Source organism: Ambystoma mexicanum, chromosome 1p, assembly GCF_040938575.1.
Source record: "Ambystoma mexicanum isolate Mex_15411 chromosome 1p, UKY_AmexF1_1, whole genome shotgun sequence".
NCBI classification, from domain to species: domain Eukaryota; kingdom Metazoa; phylum Chordata; class Amphibia; order Caudata; family Ambystomatidae; genus Ambystoma; species Ambystoma mexicanum.
In genome coordinates, this window is record NC_090921.1 from 73,899,138 (window position 1) to 73,920,751 (window position 21,614).

The following is a 21,614-nucleotide window of genomic DNA, read 5'->3' on the forward strand; positions in this document are numbered from 1 at the left end:
CCTTTGCCAATTTGGCATCTGCTACTCCAGCTGTGAAATAGAAAGATGAGATCTGTTTATTAATGGTGTTTTGTCTCATTTGGCTTCAGAGTGATATGATTTGCATCTCATTTTCTTTTTCTCTTGTATACAGTTGCAGAACAGCCCAGACAACGAAGAGGCCCAAAATCAACTTGCCAGAATCCAAGAGCTGGAGACGAACATGCAGGAAGCAGAGGCCTCAGCGGATAGAAGAGACTTCACCAACGCCATCTCATTCCTAGAGCGAGTGATTGAGGTATTGTACAGCAAAGCGCTATAGTAATATTAGCACACTTAAGATGCTGGTGATCATGACCACAAAGTGATTGAACATTTGTCATACATAAATGAAAACCAATCGACACTCGGGTTATAGCTTTGGAGCATCATCTTCAGACTTCCCTCTGCCACCTCCTCTCCTTACATCATCTCTGATTGCCTCACTGCCATTCAGGGTGGATGTGCCTCCAACGATCTCTGCCTGAATGCCAGCAAGACAGAGATCCTCCTCATCTGCACACCTTCATCCTCCTTTCCCCTCACTCTCTGGCCACACTCCCTTGGCTCTCCTCCTACCCCCACCTGCGAGGCTAAGATCCTTGGGTTCATCTTTGATTCCACGCTTTCCTTGTCTGCCCACATCTGTGATGTCGCTAAAAAGTCAAACTTCCTAGTGCCCCTCCTCAGAGGTACTCTGCCTTTCCTCTCTTTCCCCCCAGAAGCTCACTGTCTCCCGAGCCCTGCTTCTCTCTAGGTTGGACTATTGTAACAGCCTTTTTCTAAATCTACTTGACTCTACTCTCCGCCCTTTACAACTCATCCAGAACAGGGCTGCAAGACTTGTCCTTGGCCTCAAGCCCTGGGATCATATCTCTCCAGCCCTGAAATCTCTCCACTGGCTCTAAGTGGACGCAAGGATTAAATTCAGAACCCTCTGCATTGTCCACAAGGCTTTGTGGGGCCTGGGTCCAAATTACCTTCAGCTATCCTCCGGTAAATGCCTCCCCCCTCGAGCTCTTCGCTCTTCTTCCTCTAACTCCCTCTGGGTCAGTCGTTTTTCAAATAAATGAGCTGGGGGTAGATCTGTCTTCGCCTGGGGCTTCCCTCTGGAACAAACTCCCAACCACTCTGAAACTTGAGGAGAACCATCTGGTTCCGGAAGCACCTCAAGACCTTCCTCCTTGCTTCTGCCTTCGCCCCTCCTCCTTCCGGCTGATCTTTTCTCTCTCGGGACTACCCTCAATCTTCCAGGCCCAGGTACCTGCTCACCCTGTCACCCACCCAAACTACCTCCAGGCAATACCTGCACTGGCGTCTGAATCTGTAACCTTACTGTCCCCCACCCCCCTTTTTTCCTGCACTTATCAGACATACCCTTTCTGCTGCCTCAACCCAGCACTTGCCACTTGCTGGCTGCACTACCACTGTTTTGTTGCGTTTATTATTTATTTTATTATTTATCTGTTTTCCTTTGCTCCGCACTTTCCACTTCTCCCCCCTTCCATGCACTTTTCCCATTTCCCTTCTCCCATGCACTTGCGCGTTCTCAATATCACTGGGCCTAGTAAGATCATTGTTTTTTGTTCTCCCTTGTTCCCCTCGCTTGCCTTGTCGCGCTCAAACACTTGTGTATGAGCGCGATATGAATAAAATATCATATCATGACCTGCTGCTCATTAAGATCTCCTCTGAAGTTGCTTCCAATCGACACCTTCTGCATTCAGCTTTACCTCCATACTCTTCTTGCAGCCTTCCCTCTGCTTTCTCTGGCTCTGTTGCTTTCAACCAACTATGCTTTGTTTGAAAGTATGACCGTCAAGCCACCTCTCACTAGCTATGAAATGGTGCCACAGGCCATACTTGAGACCAAAAATCAATGTAAAACAAAAAGTTCTGCCATTTGTGATGTAGCCAACTAGGCTTGGTGGAAGTGTCTCCTTTGCAGAGCTGTATGCCCACCCATATTTCTGGGTCTCCTATTGCAGTGTTTAATACCGAGAAGGCATTGCTGACCCCTGGAGAGAATGTCCTTGAGGTGCAGAGACCGCCCACAATTAATATTGAAGGCATATATGAAGCAGACTTTCTGAAGTTCTCGCTCCCTACCACCTGCCTTCATCTGCAGGGCTAAGATGGTGAGCACTGTAACCCAATCTTATGAGATTTAATTGTGCCATCTTGGCTCTGAGAGTAGAATTATAGTGAAGGGGAGAGTGGAGGAGTCTCCAAACAGAGTCTCCAAACGTGACTAGTGGGTGGGGACTGAGATGACATTGCATGACCCATAGGCGATAGGAATTGTAGCAAGAAGCAGCATGGACAGACAGATTGATGACCATAGTCGCCTATTGGGACGTTATCTTCTGGGCGCACCGGAAAATCCAGCTGGCCGTGGCATGCTTGCCATGGTTTTTTGTCTCTAAGGATTTCGTGTTTAGAGACCGTCTTTGGCTGGGATCGTATCACATAGGCTTGGCAGTGAAGGGAAGCTGGGAATGGTGATGGCTATTTTGAAGACAAACTGTCCATGAGGAGCAGTGTGCCAACCAGGTGACGTTGCTGCTGTCAGCCCAGTTAAATGCACTATTTTGTATGTGCTAGAATTCCAAAAATCGACCAGAGTATTCATTACCAGTGTGGAATCCACAGTAACTGCTCCAGACGTGAACTGGTCTCAAAGGGATGCACAGCTATAAACCGAGGGAGAGGGTGACCGAGACATCTCCTTGTACCTCGAGTTAATCTTTTCCTTTCTTCAGGATCAAGGCCTGCGCTAACCATGCCCATGAGCCCTCGCTATCCACTTTTTTCCCAAACTGTTTGATTCACTATTTTTCTTGTAGCCCCTTCGTTCGTGTCCACTATAATTTTGAAGGGCGGTTTTATACTTGATGTATCGTAGTTTTTACTGTAGAGCGTAGCTCGATCCTCCTTTAACAAGGTTGCTTGCGGAATATCCTTAGTGATTGTAGTCGGAATGAGACCACCTTGTGGCTAGAGGTTTTGTTGATCGCGGATCTATTTAAAGTCAAGGGGACTTCGGGCAAAACTTCCCTTAAGTCGAAGCCCAAGGGCAGGAAGTCCAGAGCCTCTTCCAAGATTATTTCTTTCACCAAGTTGGAGCATAGGTGTAGCAGTATTCTGTCCAAATGGATCTCACCAAAAATGTCAACAATCTCTATATGTTTTCGACAGATTGCTCTTAGTTTTGGTATATGATGGAAGAGTCTCTGTGCGTTTCCTCGGCCCCCTGCGTATCAACAACCCTTTCCAACCGGATGCATCTGCTATTTACATTGGACGTGTTGTTTCAACCCCTTGGGTGGCAGTTACTAAAGACATAGTACTGATCGGGTCAGTGGGAGTTAACATTTGCTCCAGTCGACCTCTTGATCGTGAGGAGGTGCCTTTTTTCCTAAAGTTTGGAACCCTAAAGTGCAGTTGAATCTGGGGCCCTCTGGTGTACATTCTTTCAGAGGGCTTCTCTCTGGTTGGTGCAAAGAGCCCAAGTTTCCCAGATCTTCCATTTCATTACACAGTTCATCCTGTCTGTGTGTTGACTGTTGTAGCATCCGTCGACTATATGTTGATAAATTCAACAGTTCATTCATTTGTGCTGTTTGAGGTTCATGTCGTCTGCCAGCACCTCTTTGGTTCGATGAAGATTCCTCCTTCACACTCTCCCCAGGTACAGGCTGACTGCTCTGCAAGTTTTTTAGATCTTAATTTATTCTTCTTTACAGATTTTGGGCTCAGAGGGATGACGAGGCTCCTTAGAAACTTCATCAAATCATTCGATTTAAATCGTGTTTTCCCAGAACATAGGTTTTTAGATAATTGTTTTGTGCCTTGTAGTTGGAGTTTTTACCCATTGCTTTCTTTACTTTTTCCTCGAGAAAATAGAGTATTCCTAGATGGAAATGCCTCATTGCCTGAAATGTTTATGGTCTTGTGGTCAATCTCCTGCATTGATACATCACAGAAGGGGAGTTCCTGCGGGGTATCATTGTCAGCATGCACAATCTGTTTGTTTCTTCAGGTTCAACTGTTGCCTTAGGTACAATGTTTGCTGAAGATACCAGTTGAACCTGAGCGTTCTGGTTTACTAGAGCTTGTTCACCTTCTCTTTTATGAGTTAGTTAATGTTATAGTTGAGACATTTTTAGGAAAACATTCCGCTTCAGAGCGCAATCTGTGTTCGTTCGTTCGTTCGTTCGTTCGTTCGTTCGTTCGTTCGTTCGTTCGTTAATTAATGGGTCCAACATTCTTTGGAACATTTGGAACATGTGTAGGGTCTGCTCAGAGATTTTATCCAAGGTTCCTTGGACCACCGAAACAGATCCTTCAACGAAGATTAGCCTAGAGCGTGAAGAACAATTGATAGCTGATCAGGGTTTGTTGGCGGTGTTGTGGCATATGCTGCCTTTCAGTCGGTGTTTCTTTAAAATTCTTGAAAGTAACATCCGATTGAAAGGCAGAATTTAAAGGCAGCGCTTGCTGAAACAATGCCGATAAACGCTAACCGCAACGCAGCCGATAAACACAGATCGGTTGTGCTGTCTTTAAATTATGCTCTCAGTCAGGTTCTGCTTGCAAGAAGTAAACACAGTGTGGAGTCCACGCTGTGTTTACTTTCTTTCTACAGTAGACCGAGAGGGGCACAGAATGGGACCCGACAGGGGAGCGAGAGAGAATGGTGAATGAGAGCAGCTGAAGAAAATGAATGGGACTGGAGAAGAGGGTGAACTAAAAAAGAAAATGAAGAAGGGACAGAATAGGAAGCAGAGACAGATAAGGATGCAGACATAATAGGAGGCAGAGGCTTAGACAGCATTTGAATGGCAGTGAGACAAAATTGAGATGGTTGAGACAGAATAGGAAGTAAAGAAGTGAGGCAGAATAGGAGGGGTAAGAAGTGAGACAATAGATGGGAGATGGAGTGAGATTGAAAGAAAGGTCATAGTGAGACAGACTGCTGGAATGGGAAATGAAAGAATACTGATTGAGAGGGAAAGACTGCGAGAGAGGAGGAAACGGAGATCATAGGGAGTGAACCTAAAGGGGTAAAAGAGGACAAAAGATTGTTCAATATGGGAATAAGAAACAGACCGACTACTAAAGCAAGAGTCAAAACCGCAAATGAGACAGACTGAATGGGAGAGAAGCTAAGAGACCAAACTGAGGGGGAAAAGAGAAATACATGATAAAGCGCCGAGTGGGAAGAAACTGCAGGAGGGCGAGAAAGAGGAGAGGTTTAGAGGGTAACAAACCAAATGGGTGTAGGGCTAGCGAAATAAACAGAACTGGAGGAAGAGGAAAGACAGAATGTGAGGGATGAAGGGAAGGGAGAATGGGAAGTGTATAAGGAGGAGAAATAAGAGACTGAATTTCAGGGGATGAGGAGGAAACAAATATTGCAAGTGGTGAGAGAACAAGAGAAACTTTTTCCCCTCAAGTGGGACTTGGAATAGAAAGGTTTGAAGACGACTGGCTTAGAGTGTAACATAACAAGTAATATACAGTGATCTTTAAGATTCTCATTTAGAGGTTCATATAACTTGAAAAAAGGCGCTGACATGACGGTCGAGGCCGAAATTGTACCTGCATGAATACCCTCGCTGAATTGGTCCTTCCTCTGATGAGCAAATGGGCACCTTTGGGACCTTGATCTTACGTTTATACTCGGTGCTCCAGATAAGATTTGGAAGTGGGAATATTTGACTCCCTATATTTTTAAGTCGGGAGTAAAATATTTTTTTAAGGAGTAAAAATGGATGTCCAATTCCAAATGGGAGTATTTTATATGTGAGTGAAAATGGTTTTAACTGGAAAACAGAAACATTTTTGTAATCATTATTACTTTGCACCTAATTATTCATAAACATTAAAAGATACATTCTTACTTGAACTGACAAGGCAGTCCTAATACCAATTTCTTCCTGTGGTACTGTGTGCACTACTGGCCACACAAATCCATTGAGCTGTGAGAGTGAAAGCAGGGGCACAAGGGTCTACATGTCTGTTTGTTCTTTTTTGTTGGGAGTATTTGCCTATGTTAGGGAGTAAATGTAGCCAATACACCATTTATCTGCAGGGCTGTTTTCTACTTGTAGGGGGAGGTGAACCACAGTCTGAGGAGTCGGAACTAGTGGAGGACTCTTGGAGTCTCTTCCTCCATTTGTCTGCGCCTTGTGGGTGGTGAAAGGAGTAGGCTGCGGATCTGCTTCCATAATCTCAGAAATCCTTGCAATTTCGACTTTCAGAGAGGTTGCCAGTGCGCAAGTAGACGGTTGATCGATCATAAGTAGTTCTTGAGTACACTGTTACGGGATAACCCTATCTCTGGGAGCGACTGTGGAGCCTCTGAGAAAAGGATTTACTATGTCGTTTGCCAAAAGTGCCTTCCTAGTTGCACTTTCGGGCTGTAGTAGGACCAAAGTACCCTCAGTGGGCGCAAGCATAGCAGTTCTGTCTAACTGTAAGAGTTTTCTATTAAATTGTCGTCGGCTACCTCGCCCGTACTTCCTGGTTAAACAGGTGGTCGTGGTCCATTGTCCTAGGACATTAATTTAGTAGCCGACTGGGTCGTGTCTCTGGAAGCAGGGCCCTTGTAAAAGAATCTTTGTTTTAAAAAAGGTTGTGTCGTGTCCTGTTTGGTGGAAACCTTGTTTTTGTTTTCGATGCAATTGAGTTGAAGACTGAAACGTGCCTCTACTTATTGCCTGAGACCCTGTGTTCTTTACTCGACTTAGAGGCTTCGTATGTGTCAGTTGTGTTTACCATAGAGGTTGACGGCGGGGATGGGGGTTCAAGTTGGAATTAATTGGATTAACTTGCAAGCAAGAACCAGGCAGATAGTCTGCTGTTAAGACAGTAAGCTCACAGTTCTCTGGCTCGCTCTCAAATTCAAACTGTTCGGGCATAGCAGGGCGATCCCCTATTGACTGTCCCCCTTCCTTGTGTGATCACAGCATGAGAAACATGTTCTTTGTATCTATAAAAACCACAGACACGGTTGTAAAGTTTGGAAATGCATAGATCACAGTTTCATTTGGAGCAAACAAATTGGGGCGGTCCCAGCCACCTCAGTAAAGCTAGAAACATTTCCAGGAGGACCCGTTTCATGCCCTGCATGCCCTTGGCATCAAAGCGGACATAACGCTTTTGGTTCTGCACTGCCAGTCAGTAAATCCTTATTGGGAACACTATTATCCGATGCCGAAATCTCAACTGTCCCTGGAGGAGTCAGTGCCTGTCGGTTGGATTTGGCTCGAGTCTGGCCATTCCTGGACCGCTCACGGCCGAAGCTGCATCGTCAAAACTCATTCCTGGCTAGGACCGCCCCAACACTATGCCACGCTTTGGGGGTGGCTTCCCTGCTGATCCTAATGCCCCCTCCCTGACTCCGCCCACTTGCGTTGGAACCCATTACTACTGTGCAGATTTGCGCCATCTCGATGCTCTCACCCGGGGCCCAATATAGTCAGTGGTTCCAGACTCGCTGCCATCTGTAATTAAGAGAGGTCTGTGTGTTCAGTACAGGGAGAGTTAGTGTGCATCATAGCAGTCACCACGACTGAGCCCATAGTTGTGCCGCTCTGTCACATCTTTCAGTTTGTGTAGTTGAGGCAACACTGGCAAAGTCTTGTCAGTGCTGCTCTCCGAGATCTAGGTTCAGCAGAGTCTGAGGTTTGCGTGCTGCAGGAACCTTGTTTTCGAAGAGGAGCACAGGCCACAAGCAAGTGGAGCTTCCCCTCGTTCTCGGAGGCTGTACCGCATCCGCTGCTGCTCCACCCGCAAGAAAGTTACCATGCAGCAAGCTTTCCTCACTCACCCACACGTTGGACTTGGTGCTAGTTCTTTGTTCAGTGAAAAAGTAAAGTCTACAGTCTCAGTCCAGTCCTACAGGTGAGTGTCTACAATCTGCAGTTAATCCAGCCAAAAAACACCAAAAGAGTCGCGCAGTACAGCAGCTTTTAATATTGGCAAAGCCAATCGTTTTGGAGTTTACTGCTGTTCTTTGCATTTTGCATTTTGCCTTTATAGGCACAAGGGTGCAAGGAGGAGAGTGCAAAGTTTTAAAGGAGGATGCAACAAGGGGAAGAGAAGGAGAATGGAGCCAGGGAGGAAGCTTTTGGAGAAAGTGCCATCGATAATGAGCAAGAGGAAATATGAACGAGAAAGGTTGACGGTGAGAGGGTAAGAAATAAAGCAAGAGTGTGAGAGGAAGGATGAGAGGGGGTAGAGAGTGGGGCTGGGGTAGGTTGGTATGTAGAAGGAGAAGGGTCGGTGGGGGTATAGAGTTGGTGGAGGTTGCGAGAGTGGTGGTAGGGTGGGTGGGCGTAGGTTGAGCGAGTGGTTGTAGGGTTGGTGGGGTAAAGAGAGTGGGTGTAGAGGGGGCAGGGGTTGTGGAGAGTGGGGCTAGGGATGGTGGGTTTGGCTAGAGAGAATGGGGTAGGGTGGGTGGAAGTAGAGCAGAAGTGGGGGGGGATAGGGTTTTGTGGGTGGGGTAGAGAGAATGGGACAGGTGGCCGGGTGTATGGTGGGTGGGGGTAGAGAGTGGGGGTAGGTTGGGTTGGGTGGGGTGGAGGTAGAGCGAGTGGGGTAGGGTGTGGGTAGAGAGTGGGTAGAGAGAGTAGGATTGGTGGGGTTAGAGGGAGTGACAGTAGGGTGGGTGGGATGGTTGGGCGTAGAGCAGATGTGGTTGGAGTGGTGGTAGGGTTGATGGGGGGGGGAGTAGCGTGGGTGGTGATTGAGGTTTGGTGGGTGGCGGAAAATCGAGTGAGGGTAGGGTGGTAGGTGGGGTTAGATATGGCGGGGGTAATGTGGATGGGGGTAGAGAGAGTGAAGGTAGGGTGGGTGTAGAGAGAGTGGGGTTAGGGTGCATGGGTGGGGGTAGAGAGTGGTTTAGGGGTAGAGGGAGTGGAGGTCGGGTCAGTGTGGGTAGAGGGAGTGGGGGTAGGGTGGGTGGGTGAGTGGGGGTAGAGAGTTGGGGTAGGATGGCTGGGGGCGGGTAGGAGGTGTGGGGTACATGCAGAATCATATGCATGGTAAAGAATTGTGGGACCATATGGATTTTGATTTCCAGCACAGCCCCTGCCCCTATCAACATCAGGAGTGAGGCCACCACATGCGACGCCTCGAGAGGACACGTGATTGTCACAATGGAAGAGGAAAGGTGGCGGAGTTGACTTGTCAAAGCAGGTAGACTGCACTACGAGTCCAAACAACCTGCATTGAAAAGCATTACAATAAACCTGCATCGAAAGCCCCTGTTTCAAGCTCCCATGTTAAGGCTCTTATTTTAGTTTTGGCGCCACCTAAAAGCCAAAACTAAAAACAAATGAGTGGGTGTATGGATAGATCAAGGATTCGGTGCGGCACTAAATACTACTTTTAGTACAGTAATACGTCACCCGAACGTGAACACATTGAAAAAATCAAGAGTGACTGCATCAATGAAGCCAAGAAAAGGCACTGTTAATTAACCAGTGTCAGAACAACAAGTGATGTGTGAGTGCATGAATGCACCTATTAGTCAAGGAAGTAACAAACCCAAGCACCTGTGAAGTAATGGATAGATGAATTGGAGCATTAGTAGATCATGGCTTGAGTGCAGCAATACACCAGTCCATACAGTAACATTAAAATGAGCCAGTGAAGTATAACCAGGGGATGCATTCATAAAAGCAGTAAATCCGTTTCATGCATGAGCCAGTGAAGTATAACCAGGGGATGCATTCATAAAAGCAGTAAATCCGTTTCATGCATGAGCCAGTGAAGTATAACCAGGGGATGCATTCATAAAAGCAGTAAATCCGTTTCATGCATGAGCCAGTGAAGTATAACCAGGGGATGCATTCATAAAAGCAGTAAATCCGTTTCATGCATGAGCCAGTGAAGTATAACCAGGGGATGCATTCATAAAAGCAATAAATCAGAGTTTCATGTTGTTAGCACACTGCATGCCACCGTCTTCCCAGTGCCACTACCTTACTGAGCTGCCCGTCCTCCTCCAGCCACCAACGTCCACTGCCGATGCCCTCTGCAATGGTCGCAGACACCCACATTGCTTGTCCCAGTGCACCCCACATGACTGCTCGGGCCATGGCTTTGCATCTCAGGCTCCCTTGAGGACGCCGAGCAGCGGCCCACTGCACCGCTCCCCTCCCCTGCATCATCTCGCCTAGGGATTAGTACCCTGGTACGGCACGGGGCACTAAACGCTATGAAGGGCGCTATGCCACCTTCTATCATCCTGGACCTCATTAAGGCCTCCACCGCTCTCGGGCCTCTAACTAGGTGCTCAGGCCTATAGCACATGGTATAGCCACCGGCTTGGTTTATTGCTTGAGGAAAGCAAAAACTCCCAGGATGGGTGCTGCAGTTACTTCAAGAGAGGGAAATGTAAAATGTAGATATCCTCTAATGATGGTGACGTGCCTGTGTACTGCAGGCAGAATAGTTCACACAATAAAAGCTATCAGTAGCGTTGTAGCGCAAGGTTTGCATGTTGGCGCAATACAGAACACTGACAATTTAAAGGAAGTTACAATTAAACCATTTGAAATATTACTTTCGCACAACAAGTTTGCCACGTGTTAATAAACAAGACGGAAATATTCGTCATTTGAACAGGAGTTAAGTTACAGCTGGGGCCTGCAGCTCTTTCCGACACTATGAAACGTTTCCCGTGGTTACCAAGAGGGAAAGTGCCTCTGCACTGGTTCCCTCGATTAGTACAACAGGCGAGGTGCAGGCAGATGTGAAGTGTGATCAGCTGGATTAGTACAACCAGCGCGGTGCAGGCAGGAGTGAAGTGAGTGTGATCAGCCGGATTAGTACAACCAGCGCGGTGCAGGCAGGAGTGAAGTAAGTGCGATCAGCCAGAGGTGCAGGCAGGAGTGAAGCGAGTGTGAACAGCCGGATTAGTACAACCAGCGCGGTGAAGGCAGGAGTGAAGTAAGTGCGATCAGCCGGAGGTGCAGGCAGGAGTGAAGCGAGTGTGAACAGCCGGATTAGTACAACACGCCAGGAGCAGGCCGGAGTGAAGTGAGTGCGATCACGTGCGGTGCACACAGAAGTGAAGTGATGTATTGTGTCCGAAGATGCATCTGTTTTCAAGGTCCTGTCTCATCATGGCGACTGAAGCAGAGGCCCTTCATCATTCGAATCCTCAAGCCCAGCCAAGTGGTATACTTGCACTGACCAACGGTGAAGGCTGTTATCCCTAATGGCCTTTGTTTACCTGAGGTGGTTGGGGTCCTCATTCGGTGTGCACTGTGCTTGGGTATTTTAGGGAGATTTATCATTTTTACGCTTCATCCCCTCTCCTAGTGAGACCCCCATCACTTTTTGCTGAACGTCTGGACCTTTTTCTTTAATCCTGAATGAGTGGCGCCTTTTTCCACGTATTCATTCTTATGGGCTCTGTCTTTTGGAACTCTATTCTTTGTATTTTACCTGTACTATGGAGCTCTTAAAGGCAGCTGTATTTTCCTATAGCAGCACACAGCTCTTTATAGGCAGTGTTGCTGGGGACCCTTAGGGTCCTCCTTGGAGATGGTTTTCTTTATCCTAGACTAACTACAGTTCTTAAGCATAGAGATACTTGGTATCGCTCCAAAAACATTATAGTCTGAGAGATTGGCACACACCACTTTCAGTGGAGTGCCAAAGGGATACCTAGTATCCCCCTTCTCGCTGCTCCTGTGACTTTTTACTCACATAGACTATCTCCTGGTAATGGCTGTGGCAGTGGACGTGTTCTAAGAACTATTGTGTCATTTTCATACCACAGGCTATGTCCATAGCCTCGGTAGTGCACAATAGGGGCACCCAAGTACCAACTTGGGGCCTCCCTTCTTGTTTCAACATTATTAGCGTGGTTGTTCTTCGTTAGCCCTTCTTCTACCATTCTGACGGGAACCCTTGGGTGTCCAAGCCTAGGCTCCAGAGTGACAGCGCAGGCAGGAAGTGGGGTAGGAGTTTTCCACCCCTGTCCTTTGTCTGCCAGAATTCCTGAATAGAACCAGAACCCACTGGGGTTCTGGCTGTCCTAATTGGACTACCAAACGTACCTTTCTGTAAATTGCTGAGAGAGATTGCAGAGGAGTGTGCTGGAACTATATAAAAGGCGAGGTTTCTGGAGTGAAAAGCATGTCAACCACTGGAAGCTGAAGTAACCGAAGAAGAAGAAGACTACAGATGCCTGCAGACCCTTTGCCAAACCGTGAAGCGAACACTGCTGTCCTGACTCTGGATTCTGTGCGACAGAGGAGCTCCAAAGAGGACGACTCCTTCCCTTTGGCTGGTGGGAACAGCCAGTCCCAAGAGTAATTGTGAATTTCCAGAGCTGTCATTCCCCTCTACCGGGAGACCTACTGCCTATTTTGAGTGCACGTCGTGGAAAGGCTGAATCAGTCCAAATATTTGCTGAGCCCTCAATGACTCTCCAGAGTTCCGATCCAACTCCCCCAGAACCCCTCATCAGAGTGCGGGACTGCAGGGAGCGAAGATTATTGATCTGGCGAATTGCGTCCTTTGGTGCTGCAGAAAAGGCTCCAAAAAACCGCAGAGTGACAATAGAAATGGTTGAAAGTCGTGCCAGAGATCCTCCTTCGAGACTGCTGCTGAGAGATCCCGTCCATTGTCCTGCATTTAGTCATCAGACCAAGGAATCCGGAGGTCGGATCCAGAGCTGCAACATAGCAGAGCATCCACCATAAACATTTTCTTCTAACCTAAGGTACTGTGGTTAAAAAGGTATTGCTTACCTGATTCCAGACAGTCGCTCCAGAACATTGGCGTGTACCTAGAGGTGTCCAGGGCAACCCACCTCTTACCTCTGACCCAAGCTGCTGCTTGTGTCCTTTAGTGAGTCCTTTAATAGGGTCTCCAGCATTGGTTAAGCCTTCTTGTATCTTTCTTCATAGAGACTATCCACAGGAATGTTTGATTTCTGCTGCTTTGCAAGACTTTAAGCTGTTACGAATTGCCTTTTAGCTAGTGTTGTGTTTTTGACTTTGAAAGACTTGCTGTGCCACGAAACTGACTCTAGACCCTGAAGCTCTGCTAGGATAACACTAAACAACTGTTTTTCTTCCCAATAATTATGTGTATGCAAACTAAATACAATTTCCGTATTATTTAGTGGGTGTGCGGGATTACCGATATAACTGTCCAACTCGCCTCCTAGCACCGGACTCTGTCCTTTCCGTATGCTCCTGTCTGTACTCTGTCCAGGCCTACTCCGCCTACCGGCTGGTCACCGCCTCTCCTACTGCCGGCATCCACACCAGCCTGCAGTTCCGGGCACTCCGCCTTGTCACAGTCGGGCTGACACTGCGATTGCCAGCTCTCCTGGGAAGCAGAGCCCCTCTCGCCTCTGCTCTCAATAGCAACGCCGCCCCGGTCTTACCGCCCGACCCGTGGCTATTCCCGCTGGCAAGCCAGCCCGCTTCCCTTACCAGCACCATGCAGGGAGTTGCGCTCTTCCCAGTACGCACTCCAGCAGCTCCCTGTAGTGTGCCTCAGTGCCGTTGTTGGTCTGGCCTCGGCTGCTGCACGGACTTGTGCCCCAGAGCCACTACTGGAGCACCGAGATATCTGCTTCTTCTCAACAGCTTGTCGTCCACTCTGCGTCCCCTGGTGCCAGCGCTCCTCGGTCGCTCCTTGTTTCAGTCACTGCAGCGCTATGCCCAGTCGTACGCTGCCTGTCTTGTGCACCTGCTACTGATCTCAGACCTCAGTGCTCAGCTACGATCAAAGGCAGCGGCCGCCATTTTCCACATGAGGCCCTCCAGCATGTCGGCCAGCCACAGCAGTTCAGAAGTCGTTTCTCCGATTTCCTTCTCAACAGCTTTCCCCAGGCCACTGGCCACCTTCTCGAACATTTTCCTCTACTTTTGTCCAGTTTATATAATTGTAGGGCTCATTTTATGGACGGATCTGGCAGGAGATCACGGACCAGGCTTCCTCACTTCATGGCTGCTGACCACGCCCCCAGCTAATCCTCCTTAGACAGACTCTTAAAATGAAAAATCCCAGTTCAGTAGCACACTACAACATTCACTACTATCATATACACGTTCACTTTGGTGTGTCCTACTAAGAGCATCGACACTATACTTTCAGAATACAGTTAGATCAGTGTGAGTACTGTAGAATAGCAAAGCAAGTGAATTAAAAAAAACAGGTAAATAACTAATATACTGAAGATAAAGGAGTTGGGAACCCCATATAAAGCCTTTGAAATGAAGGCACTACACCTTAAAAAGCCCTTCCATAGCTAGAAAAGATGGGTGCTAGTGCCTTAGTCACATGTCCAAATGTAGTTCTCTTCAGTAGTACAGGAATCTTTTTCAAGGGGCACTTTCTAAGTGGCTCGAACAGACACTTTCCCAATCCAACTACCTTGGCTTGAAACCCAGGGTAGAATCTTCGACCAGACTCCTTCATTCAGTCATCCAAGGGAGAGATAGGGGTGAGGACGTTACGCCTTTAAACCCTTTGGAGGTAGGAGGGGCAGGTACTGGTATGTTTACTCACCTCCTATACTTGGAGTTACCACTCAGGGACTTGCAGTAGAAGCTACCAAAATTGTTGGGCCTGCTTCCCTTTTTTCATACCATACTCCATTGAAGGAGGTCCAGGGGTCTCGGGTGCAGAGGTCACTTTTGGTGTTTTTTTTTTTTTAGGTGTTGCTAGTTTGCGGTGCTGGATTCCGATAGATTGGTTCTGGACACTGGACACCTCTATTGGACTGAAGAAATTGCCACCACTCGGGCGTTTATCTCAGAGGGCCCTCTGGTTGCAATGCACGCAGCGATCAGTCGTGGCTACTCTGAAGAAATGTCATGTCGGAGACAAAGAAACTTCTCCTACTAGGCCTGTGTAATTGGTGGAGACCTGCAACTCAAGGGGGATACTTTTTGTTTCTTGACTCGGATCTACAGAGTGCAAGGACTTGAGACAGCACATCTAACAAGGCAGCCCAATTTGAAGTTGATCAGGCAACTGTATGGTTCCGGGACACCTCTGAATGCTTTCTAAGGCAGGATCCTCTAGCAGGGCAGAGATTGGTTGTTCCTGTGGTTCCAGGGGTCGAAGCACTGATGAAGGCATTCAGGGGAATCCCCAAAGGAGCAGGATGTCACCAGTACCGTTGAAGAAAGTGCTGCTTCACGGTTCTTGGTCTTCAGCAGGATACTCCTCTTATTTGGGGTCTTGGCTCCAGCAAGGATCTGAAGAATGGCTGCAGGAGTCCCACTTTATCCAGGATTGGAGCTCAAGTCGCCACCAAGCCCACCAATGGTAAGGATCTGACCCATTCAAACTGGCAGGGGCTTCCCATTCCTGTACAACCTCTGGCCATCATATCTGCCCAGCAATACATGCTTCGGATGGATGTGGAAGCTGGGAGCAGACCGTCCCAGTCACTACATCAAGCCATACACGTAGACCACCAGTTTGCCCGCTAAAGCTTTTCACTGGAAAGGTCTTTAATATATGGCAATTCAGGGTTTTTGAAAGCAAAAGGTGACCCGACAACAAGATGGCCAAAAGATGGACACAAATCCTGTGGCCGGCCACTTTAAATAATTTGGTATTCTATATGCAATGACGTGGTAAAAAGCACGAGACAAAAACAAAAATGGTAGAAAAGTATCTACTTCCACTAGCATTGTCCACAAGGCCTTCTGGGGCCCGTAGCCTCAATACCTTCAACTCTCTCTTCCTAAATATCTTCCTTCTCGAGCTCTTCACTCATCTGCCTCCAACTCCCTCAGGGTCAGTCGCTTCTCCAAGCAACGAGTTGGTGGTAGATCTTTCTTTGGCTGGAGCCTCCCTCTGGAACAGCCTCCCTGAAACTTGAGGAGAATCATCTCCGGTTCCGGAAGCCCCACAAAACCTTTCTCTTTGCCTCTGCTTTTTATCCTTGTCTCCCCTGCTGACATCCTGGCTGAAACTGCACTGGTTACCTGGCCACTCTCTGATCTCGGGCCCAGGTGACCCCACCCATCCCCCGTGGCAGTCACACACACCTGCACTTCCTTCCTGGCAATCCCCGCACTTGGGGACTGTTTTCTGTATCCCTACAGTCCCACTACCAGAACTTGACACCTGATGTCTGCACTTGCCCTTGCATTTGCCACCTGCTGGCCGTACTTGTACTTATTGTTATTTATTCTATTTTCTCATGTACTGCACTGTCCCCTCACAATCCCCCCGAACTCTCCCCCATCCTCCTTTCCATGCACTTGCGCGATCTGAATGATGCCTAGCCTAATAGGATCGTTGTCTGTCTCCCCTCTGTTCCCCCCCTCCCTTGCCTCATCGCGCCTTGAAACACTTGTGTATAGGCACGTTATAAATGCCATATATCATATATATCATATCTTGGACACATCAAGTTAGCAACCCCAAAGTTAAAATGAACAAAGCTACTGGAACACAATGTCTCTACCGTACTTCACGGTAAGGTGATGCGTGCAGGAAAAATAAACTTCGAATTTTACAATGGAACTGCACTGATGGCCATCAGGACTGATCAGAGCCCCAAATCAGATGAGTTTAGCAAAGCCAATTAAGTTCAATTAAAAACACACAGCTTAAAACCCAGCCCAATGTGGGAAGTCTTTACACCCACGAAACAAGGGGACAGTTTTGGGGTGATGAAGTGGTGAGCAGCGTGGGTAGTAGTCGTAGTGGAGGTGGTGGTGGTGGAATAGCAAGAGGAGTAAGGTAGTGCTGCAGTGTGTACTAGGGAAGAAGTGAGAGGATGAAGGTTGGAGGAAATGAACATCAATCAAGAAAAGGGGTCCGGAGAAGAGGTTGGGGGTGGTGAAAATCAAGGAGGCCATTGAAGTTGGGAAGAGGTGCAGATGAAAGATGAGAAGGAGTGTGTGGATCACTGCTGACCCGGGTTCATAGAGAATAAGGGAAAATGAAAATGCCTGCCAACGGTTGGCTTTTTCACAACATTGCTCCATTGATTATTCTTCCAGTGCCCTTGCTCGGTTTGGACAAGCTGTCTGCAGCAATATCTTTGCGTGGGCTGACAAGTTTTCCCCTGCGTGCTTAATCACTTTTCAGTGTTTCTTTGTCCTCCTTTGCTTGTAGGGTGCTTTTCATGATGTCACTGGTATTTATACTACCTACCGCTATCATTAGCATGGTCTAAGCATATCTAAATGAGTGGGGTGTTTCAGGCTAGTGGGGAGTGGGGGAAAAAGGTAAGATGGTTGTTCTGTTGTGTTGATGCTGACAGACCTGAACTGGGCATGCAGGACTATTACTATGTCTCCTATATTGAGAAGACGGACATTCGTGATCAGAGGAGACCTTTGTGTGGCCATGATTCTAGACGATAACTGTGCGATTAAAGTTGTTTGTGAAGGTGCAGCTCGCTGTTTGGTATTGGGAGAGGTAGTATGCATGCAGTGCTTTAATTAATGCTTATTAATCATTGGGATTTGTTTGCTTATTTTGTCTATATTTTGATATTCTATGTGCGTTACTATGACAGCCTTTAAAATACTCCCAGAGGTGTGAAACCGTTATTGGCGGTTAGTTTTGATTTGCTACAATTGGGCAGTTGGTTTGTATGTATTTGCAATTGAAATTCAAATTTGTACTTTTAAGTTTGAAGAAATGGCTCATTAGAAAAATGTAAGGAGGCTTAAATATTTTGTACTAATTGGTGTTAAAGTGCGAGCGGTCTTTTGTGCATGTTTTTTGGGAAATTGCTCCTCCCCCCCTTTTCCCATGAGCAAGTATTCTTAAGACACTTGTCTTGATGCCTGAAGTGTGTTTGAGTGTCAGGGTTGAGAATGTTGGTGTGGGAAGTATGGCGTGCGGATGAAGGATAGGACGTAGGCATAAGTAAAGGAATCCACTGTTATCGTACTCATGAAAGGGATTTGGGTTTGGAGCTGCTGCGAGAAAGCACCAGGGAGCTCCCAGATGTGAGTTCTGTCTGAGCATGCCTCACTTTTTTGCTTTTTGGAATTGAATGAGTAACCTTCTCTGGACGCTTTCCAATAGCATCAACAAAAGGGAATACTGGACCTTGCTTCTGGTAGTTTACCGAGATGTGTTTGTTAGTCTATGTTAGAAATATTTTCTCTTGGAGAAACTTTTCCTCCATATTCTGTTGTATTGAAGGCATGGTATCAAGTAGTAGACACAGACACAATACATATAGGTTTCGAAAACCTTTATTTGGTGTTTTGGGTTGGGTTGGTAGAATTCCTAACTGGCCCTATCTCTTAAATGGGAGTAGTCTCGACCATTAGATAAATAGCAAAACCAAGTCCAAGCCAGTCTACTCAAAATAAAAAGGCCTATACTAAAGCAAGCCTTTCCCTCCTTCTAACAATGACAAATGTGTTCAAGATATACAAAAGGAAAATAGTGTCTCAAAAGAAATGTCAGAATGGCTTGAGTAACAACTCCCTTGCCCGCGTTCAGTCCCACGGGGTCTTGAGAGTTTCTGAAAAAGGATAGGTGGATGGCACAGTTCTGTCAGTCTTGCACACTCTGGCTTACTGGTACAATTCAATAGTTTGGGCTTCAAGCTACTAGTAGTTGAATCACTTCCTTAGGCTTCATCCTCCTTGTCTTAAATACACAGTTCTACTTTAACTTTCCCACAGTTCTGCGCAGGCTTCCCTCTGCTGCCCTCAAACCTGTCTATTCTCCTTGTGGGGGTTCCCTTCCGCATGTCATTTTGGCTCTGGTGTCTTTTCACTGTCAAAGACTTTCAAAACTGCTGGGTTTTTGCATAGACCTCTGCATGATCACTTCGACCTCTCTTTTAAACAATTCCACAATTCACAATCTTCCTTATCTTGAAATACACCAATGCCTCTTTGTACCTGTAGTTAGTTTCTCATCAAAGTTCATATACTTTGCCCTCTTGGCACATTTCAAGTTCATATACTTTGCTGTTCGCTGAGTCATCTGTCTTTCGGGATCGCAGTTGCTTTCTTGCCTTTGATTCCTGTTGAAATACACTTCAACTCAGAATATTTCACAGAGACCTTCGAATGTGCGACTTTGCCTCGTAGGACCACTCTGTTACTTTGTATCCTTTCCTTTTACAATTCAGCAGTTTTCCTATCAGCACACGCGCAGCCTTCAACTTTTGAGTTAATTACTTTTGGCTTTTAACACAAACCAGGCTTTTGTTGCTTTCAATAACTCGCCAATGGTGTTAATTGGTCTTCTTTCATCAGCGCTCTTCATGCAGCAGTCAAGGCCGTTACCAATGCCTCCTCGGCTCCTCCCAAACTCTGCCGTTCATCCGGGAGGGTCGTGGGCCTCACTCGTACCTTGAAGGTTTCGCTCTTCGGCTCACTCTGTTTCAATCTTGGAATGCTTACGGCTTCTCAAAAGTGTGGATTCTCGTTTGGCTCTCTCTCGTTCCCTGCATCTGCCGATTTAGCCCCTTGGTCTTACAACTTCCATAGCCTGCTTCGCATCAGCCCAAAAAGGGCTGTTCCTTCTCTTACCCAGCCTCGCTCAAAGTGTGCCTGTGCACGCGACCTTTTATCATGAGGGGGGAGTGTTAACAAGTGGCAGGTGTCTATAGTAAGGATTACGTGCCTGACTCTGCCTGGGCTCATTACAGGGACAAAGTCATTGCAAGTCAGTAGAGGTAATCTTTCTAGCCTCATTCCTCATCTTCCTTGGCTTAGTAGTGTTGTCAATGTAAAGTGGGGAGGAATTTTGGGAGTTGTACTTTCCTGTGAAATAAGCATGGAGAGGGGTTAGATGGGATGTGGAAAAAGGAGGATACCATGTCTTACCATCAGGTACTTCTCCCTGATGTTCCCCCTACCCAGGGGATCCTTCCGCGCCTGCCCACCCCCAGGGTCGGGATCCAAAAGCAATGGCCTTTCCCTGGCCACCTGAGTACGGGATCCCTGGGGACTAGGTTGTGAAACACCCTGTGGTTTTTCACACCTTTTTGCTTTTGTTTTTAGACCATGTCTTCAGCTTCACTTCACTGGGCTTTTGCTCACTTGGTATGGTGAAACTGACTAGTCCTGCAGACTGTCAGTATTGGAAAACTGTTTCCCTTTTTCTTTTTACATGTTATCTATTTTGGGTAACTTTCATATTGCACAATGCATCTTGAAATGCATATCCTTGGTTACCTAGTAACTGGGGAGGTACGTGTTATTTGGGATTTCTGTTTCCTGGCGTGTTTCTTTTAAAAACATCGGACATAACCAAATTGACCATGTCACGACCTCGCCGGAATATTGAAGACGGATTGATTGTAGGGGACATAGCAAAATCATTCATACCATTTTGGGGCCAGGCGATAAACTCTTATAACATAAGACGACTGTCTAGGATATTAGAAGAAACAATAAATGGAACCACTGATATATTATATAATATGACTCTTGAAGAAAAAGGAATTAGATTAATGTCACTACAAAATAGAATGGCCCTTGATATAATCTTAGTTGATCGTGGCGGTGTTTGCAAAATCGTGGGATCAGTGTGTTGCGTATTTTTAAGTGACTCCTCCCCCACGATTTTTGAGGCGATAAGAAAATTGCATGTGTTAAGTTCTGATCTTCACCCCCCTGAAGGCGGTTGGGAATTGAACATAAACTCCTGGTTCTGGGAAGTGTTGCGATCCTAGGGATGGAAACTATTTGCAATCCTAGTAGCAATCCTAGGAATATTCGTGACATGTTGTTGCATATATTGTCTCCCAATAATATGTACTGAAATTAGCGAAGAGTGTGTACAAATGATGAAACGAAGAAACATTACTAAATCAAGCACTCGCCATAGTAACGAATCTGAAACCATTAGAGAATTCATGGCAATTGATAATAATAACGAGGAGACAACAAGTGTACATGAGTCCGAATTTGAATCAGATTCCGAATCTAATCCAAATACTTGGTCGGAGGAGGATGCAATGTATGGATGAGACGTTTGGCTTACGGCCAAGAGGAGGGTTTGTCAGTCCAGAAATACTAAACACCCCTTGGGCGGAAGAAAATGCATAATTGGTTGGCCGAAGACCAACCGCCTCATTTACAGTGTAAGAATATTTATTCATTAGTCATTAGTTATTACGTAGCTATTAGTTCAACTAGAGTGAAGCCATTTTAAGATGACCAGAATCGCCATTTTGTTTTCTCTCTGCTCTCTCTAACGTTGCCACTTTGCCTCATGTAAAACTGCTTTTCTGTAGATATTATTTCGCTTCAATGATCCAAGGCTAAGAAACATGTTGAAACATTACACTGGAGAGTCGGACAGAAATGCCCGATTCCCTCCCTCACATATCCTTGAAGACAGGGAGCAAGGCATTTAAATCACGAATGCCAGCGAGTCTCCTGAAAGAATAGCAATGTACGAAACTAGCATTTAAAGAGTTGAATTATGATCTTCTTTATGGCCCCCCTTTCTGAGCCCAGTGAGGCCCCGGAGAGCGGGCTGACCTCTAGAGCGAGAATCGAAACTAAGAGATAGAGAGGTCTGGTATGTGCCAGTCTCCTACGCGCAGCTTGCCCATGAAAAACAGAAACGCTGTGTTCTCGCAAATAAAGAATGGT

At 46.7% G+C, this 21,614-nt stretch overlaps 1 protein-coding gene across 1 annotated transcript in view; it reads left to right on the forward strand.

Moving 5' to 3' along the window:
• Window positions 1-21,614, forward strand: part of LOC138566218 (dnaJ homolog subfamily C member 3-like) — a 406,060-nt gene that overhangs the window by 156,535 nt on the left and 227,911 nt on the right. The window contains exon 5 of the mRNA XM_069643277.1: window positions 134-277. Within this exon, the coding sequence (XP_069499378.1) occupies window positions 134-277 (144 nt within the window). The remainder of the gene's footprint in view (window positions 1-133; window positions 278-21,614) is intronic.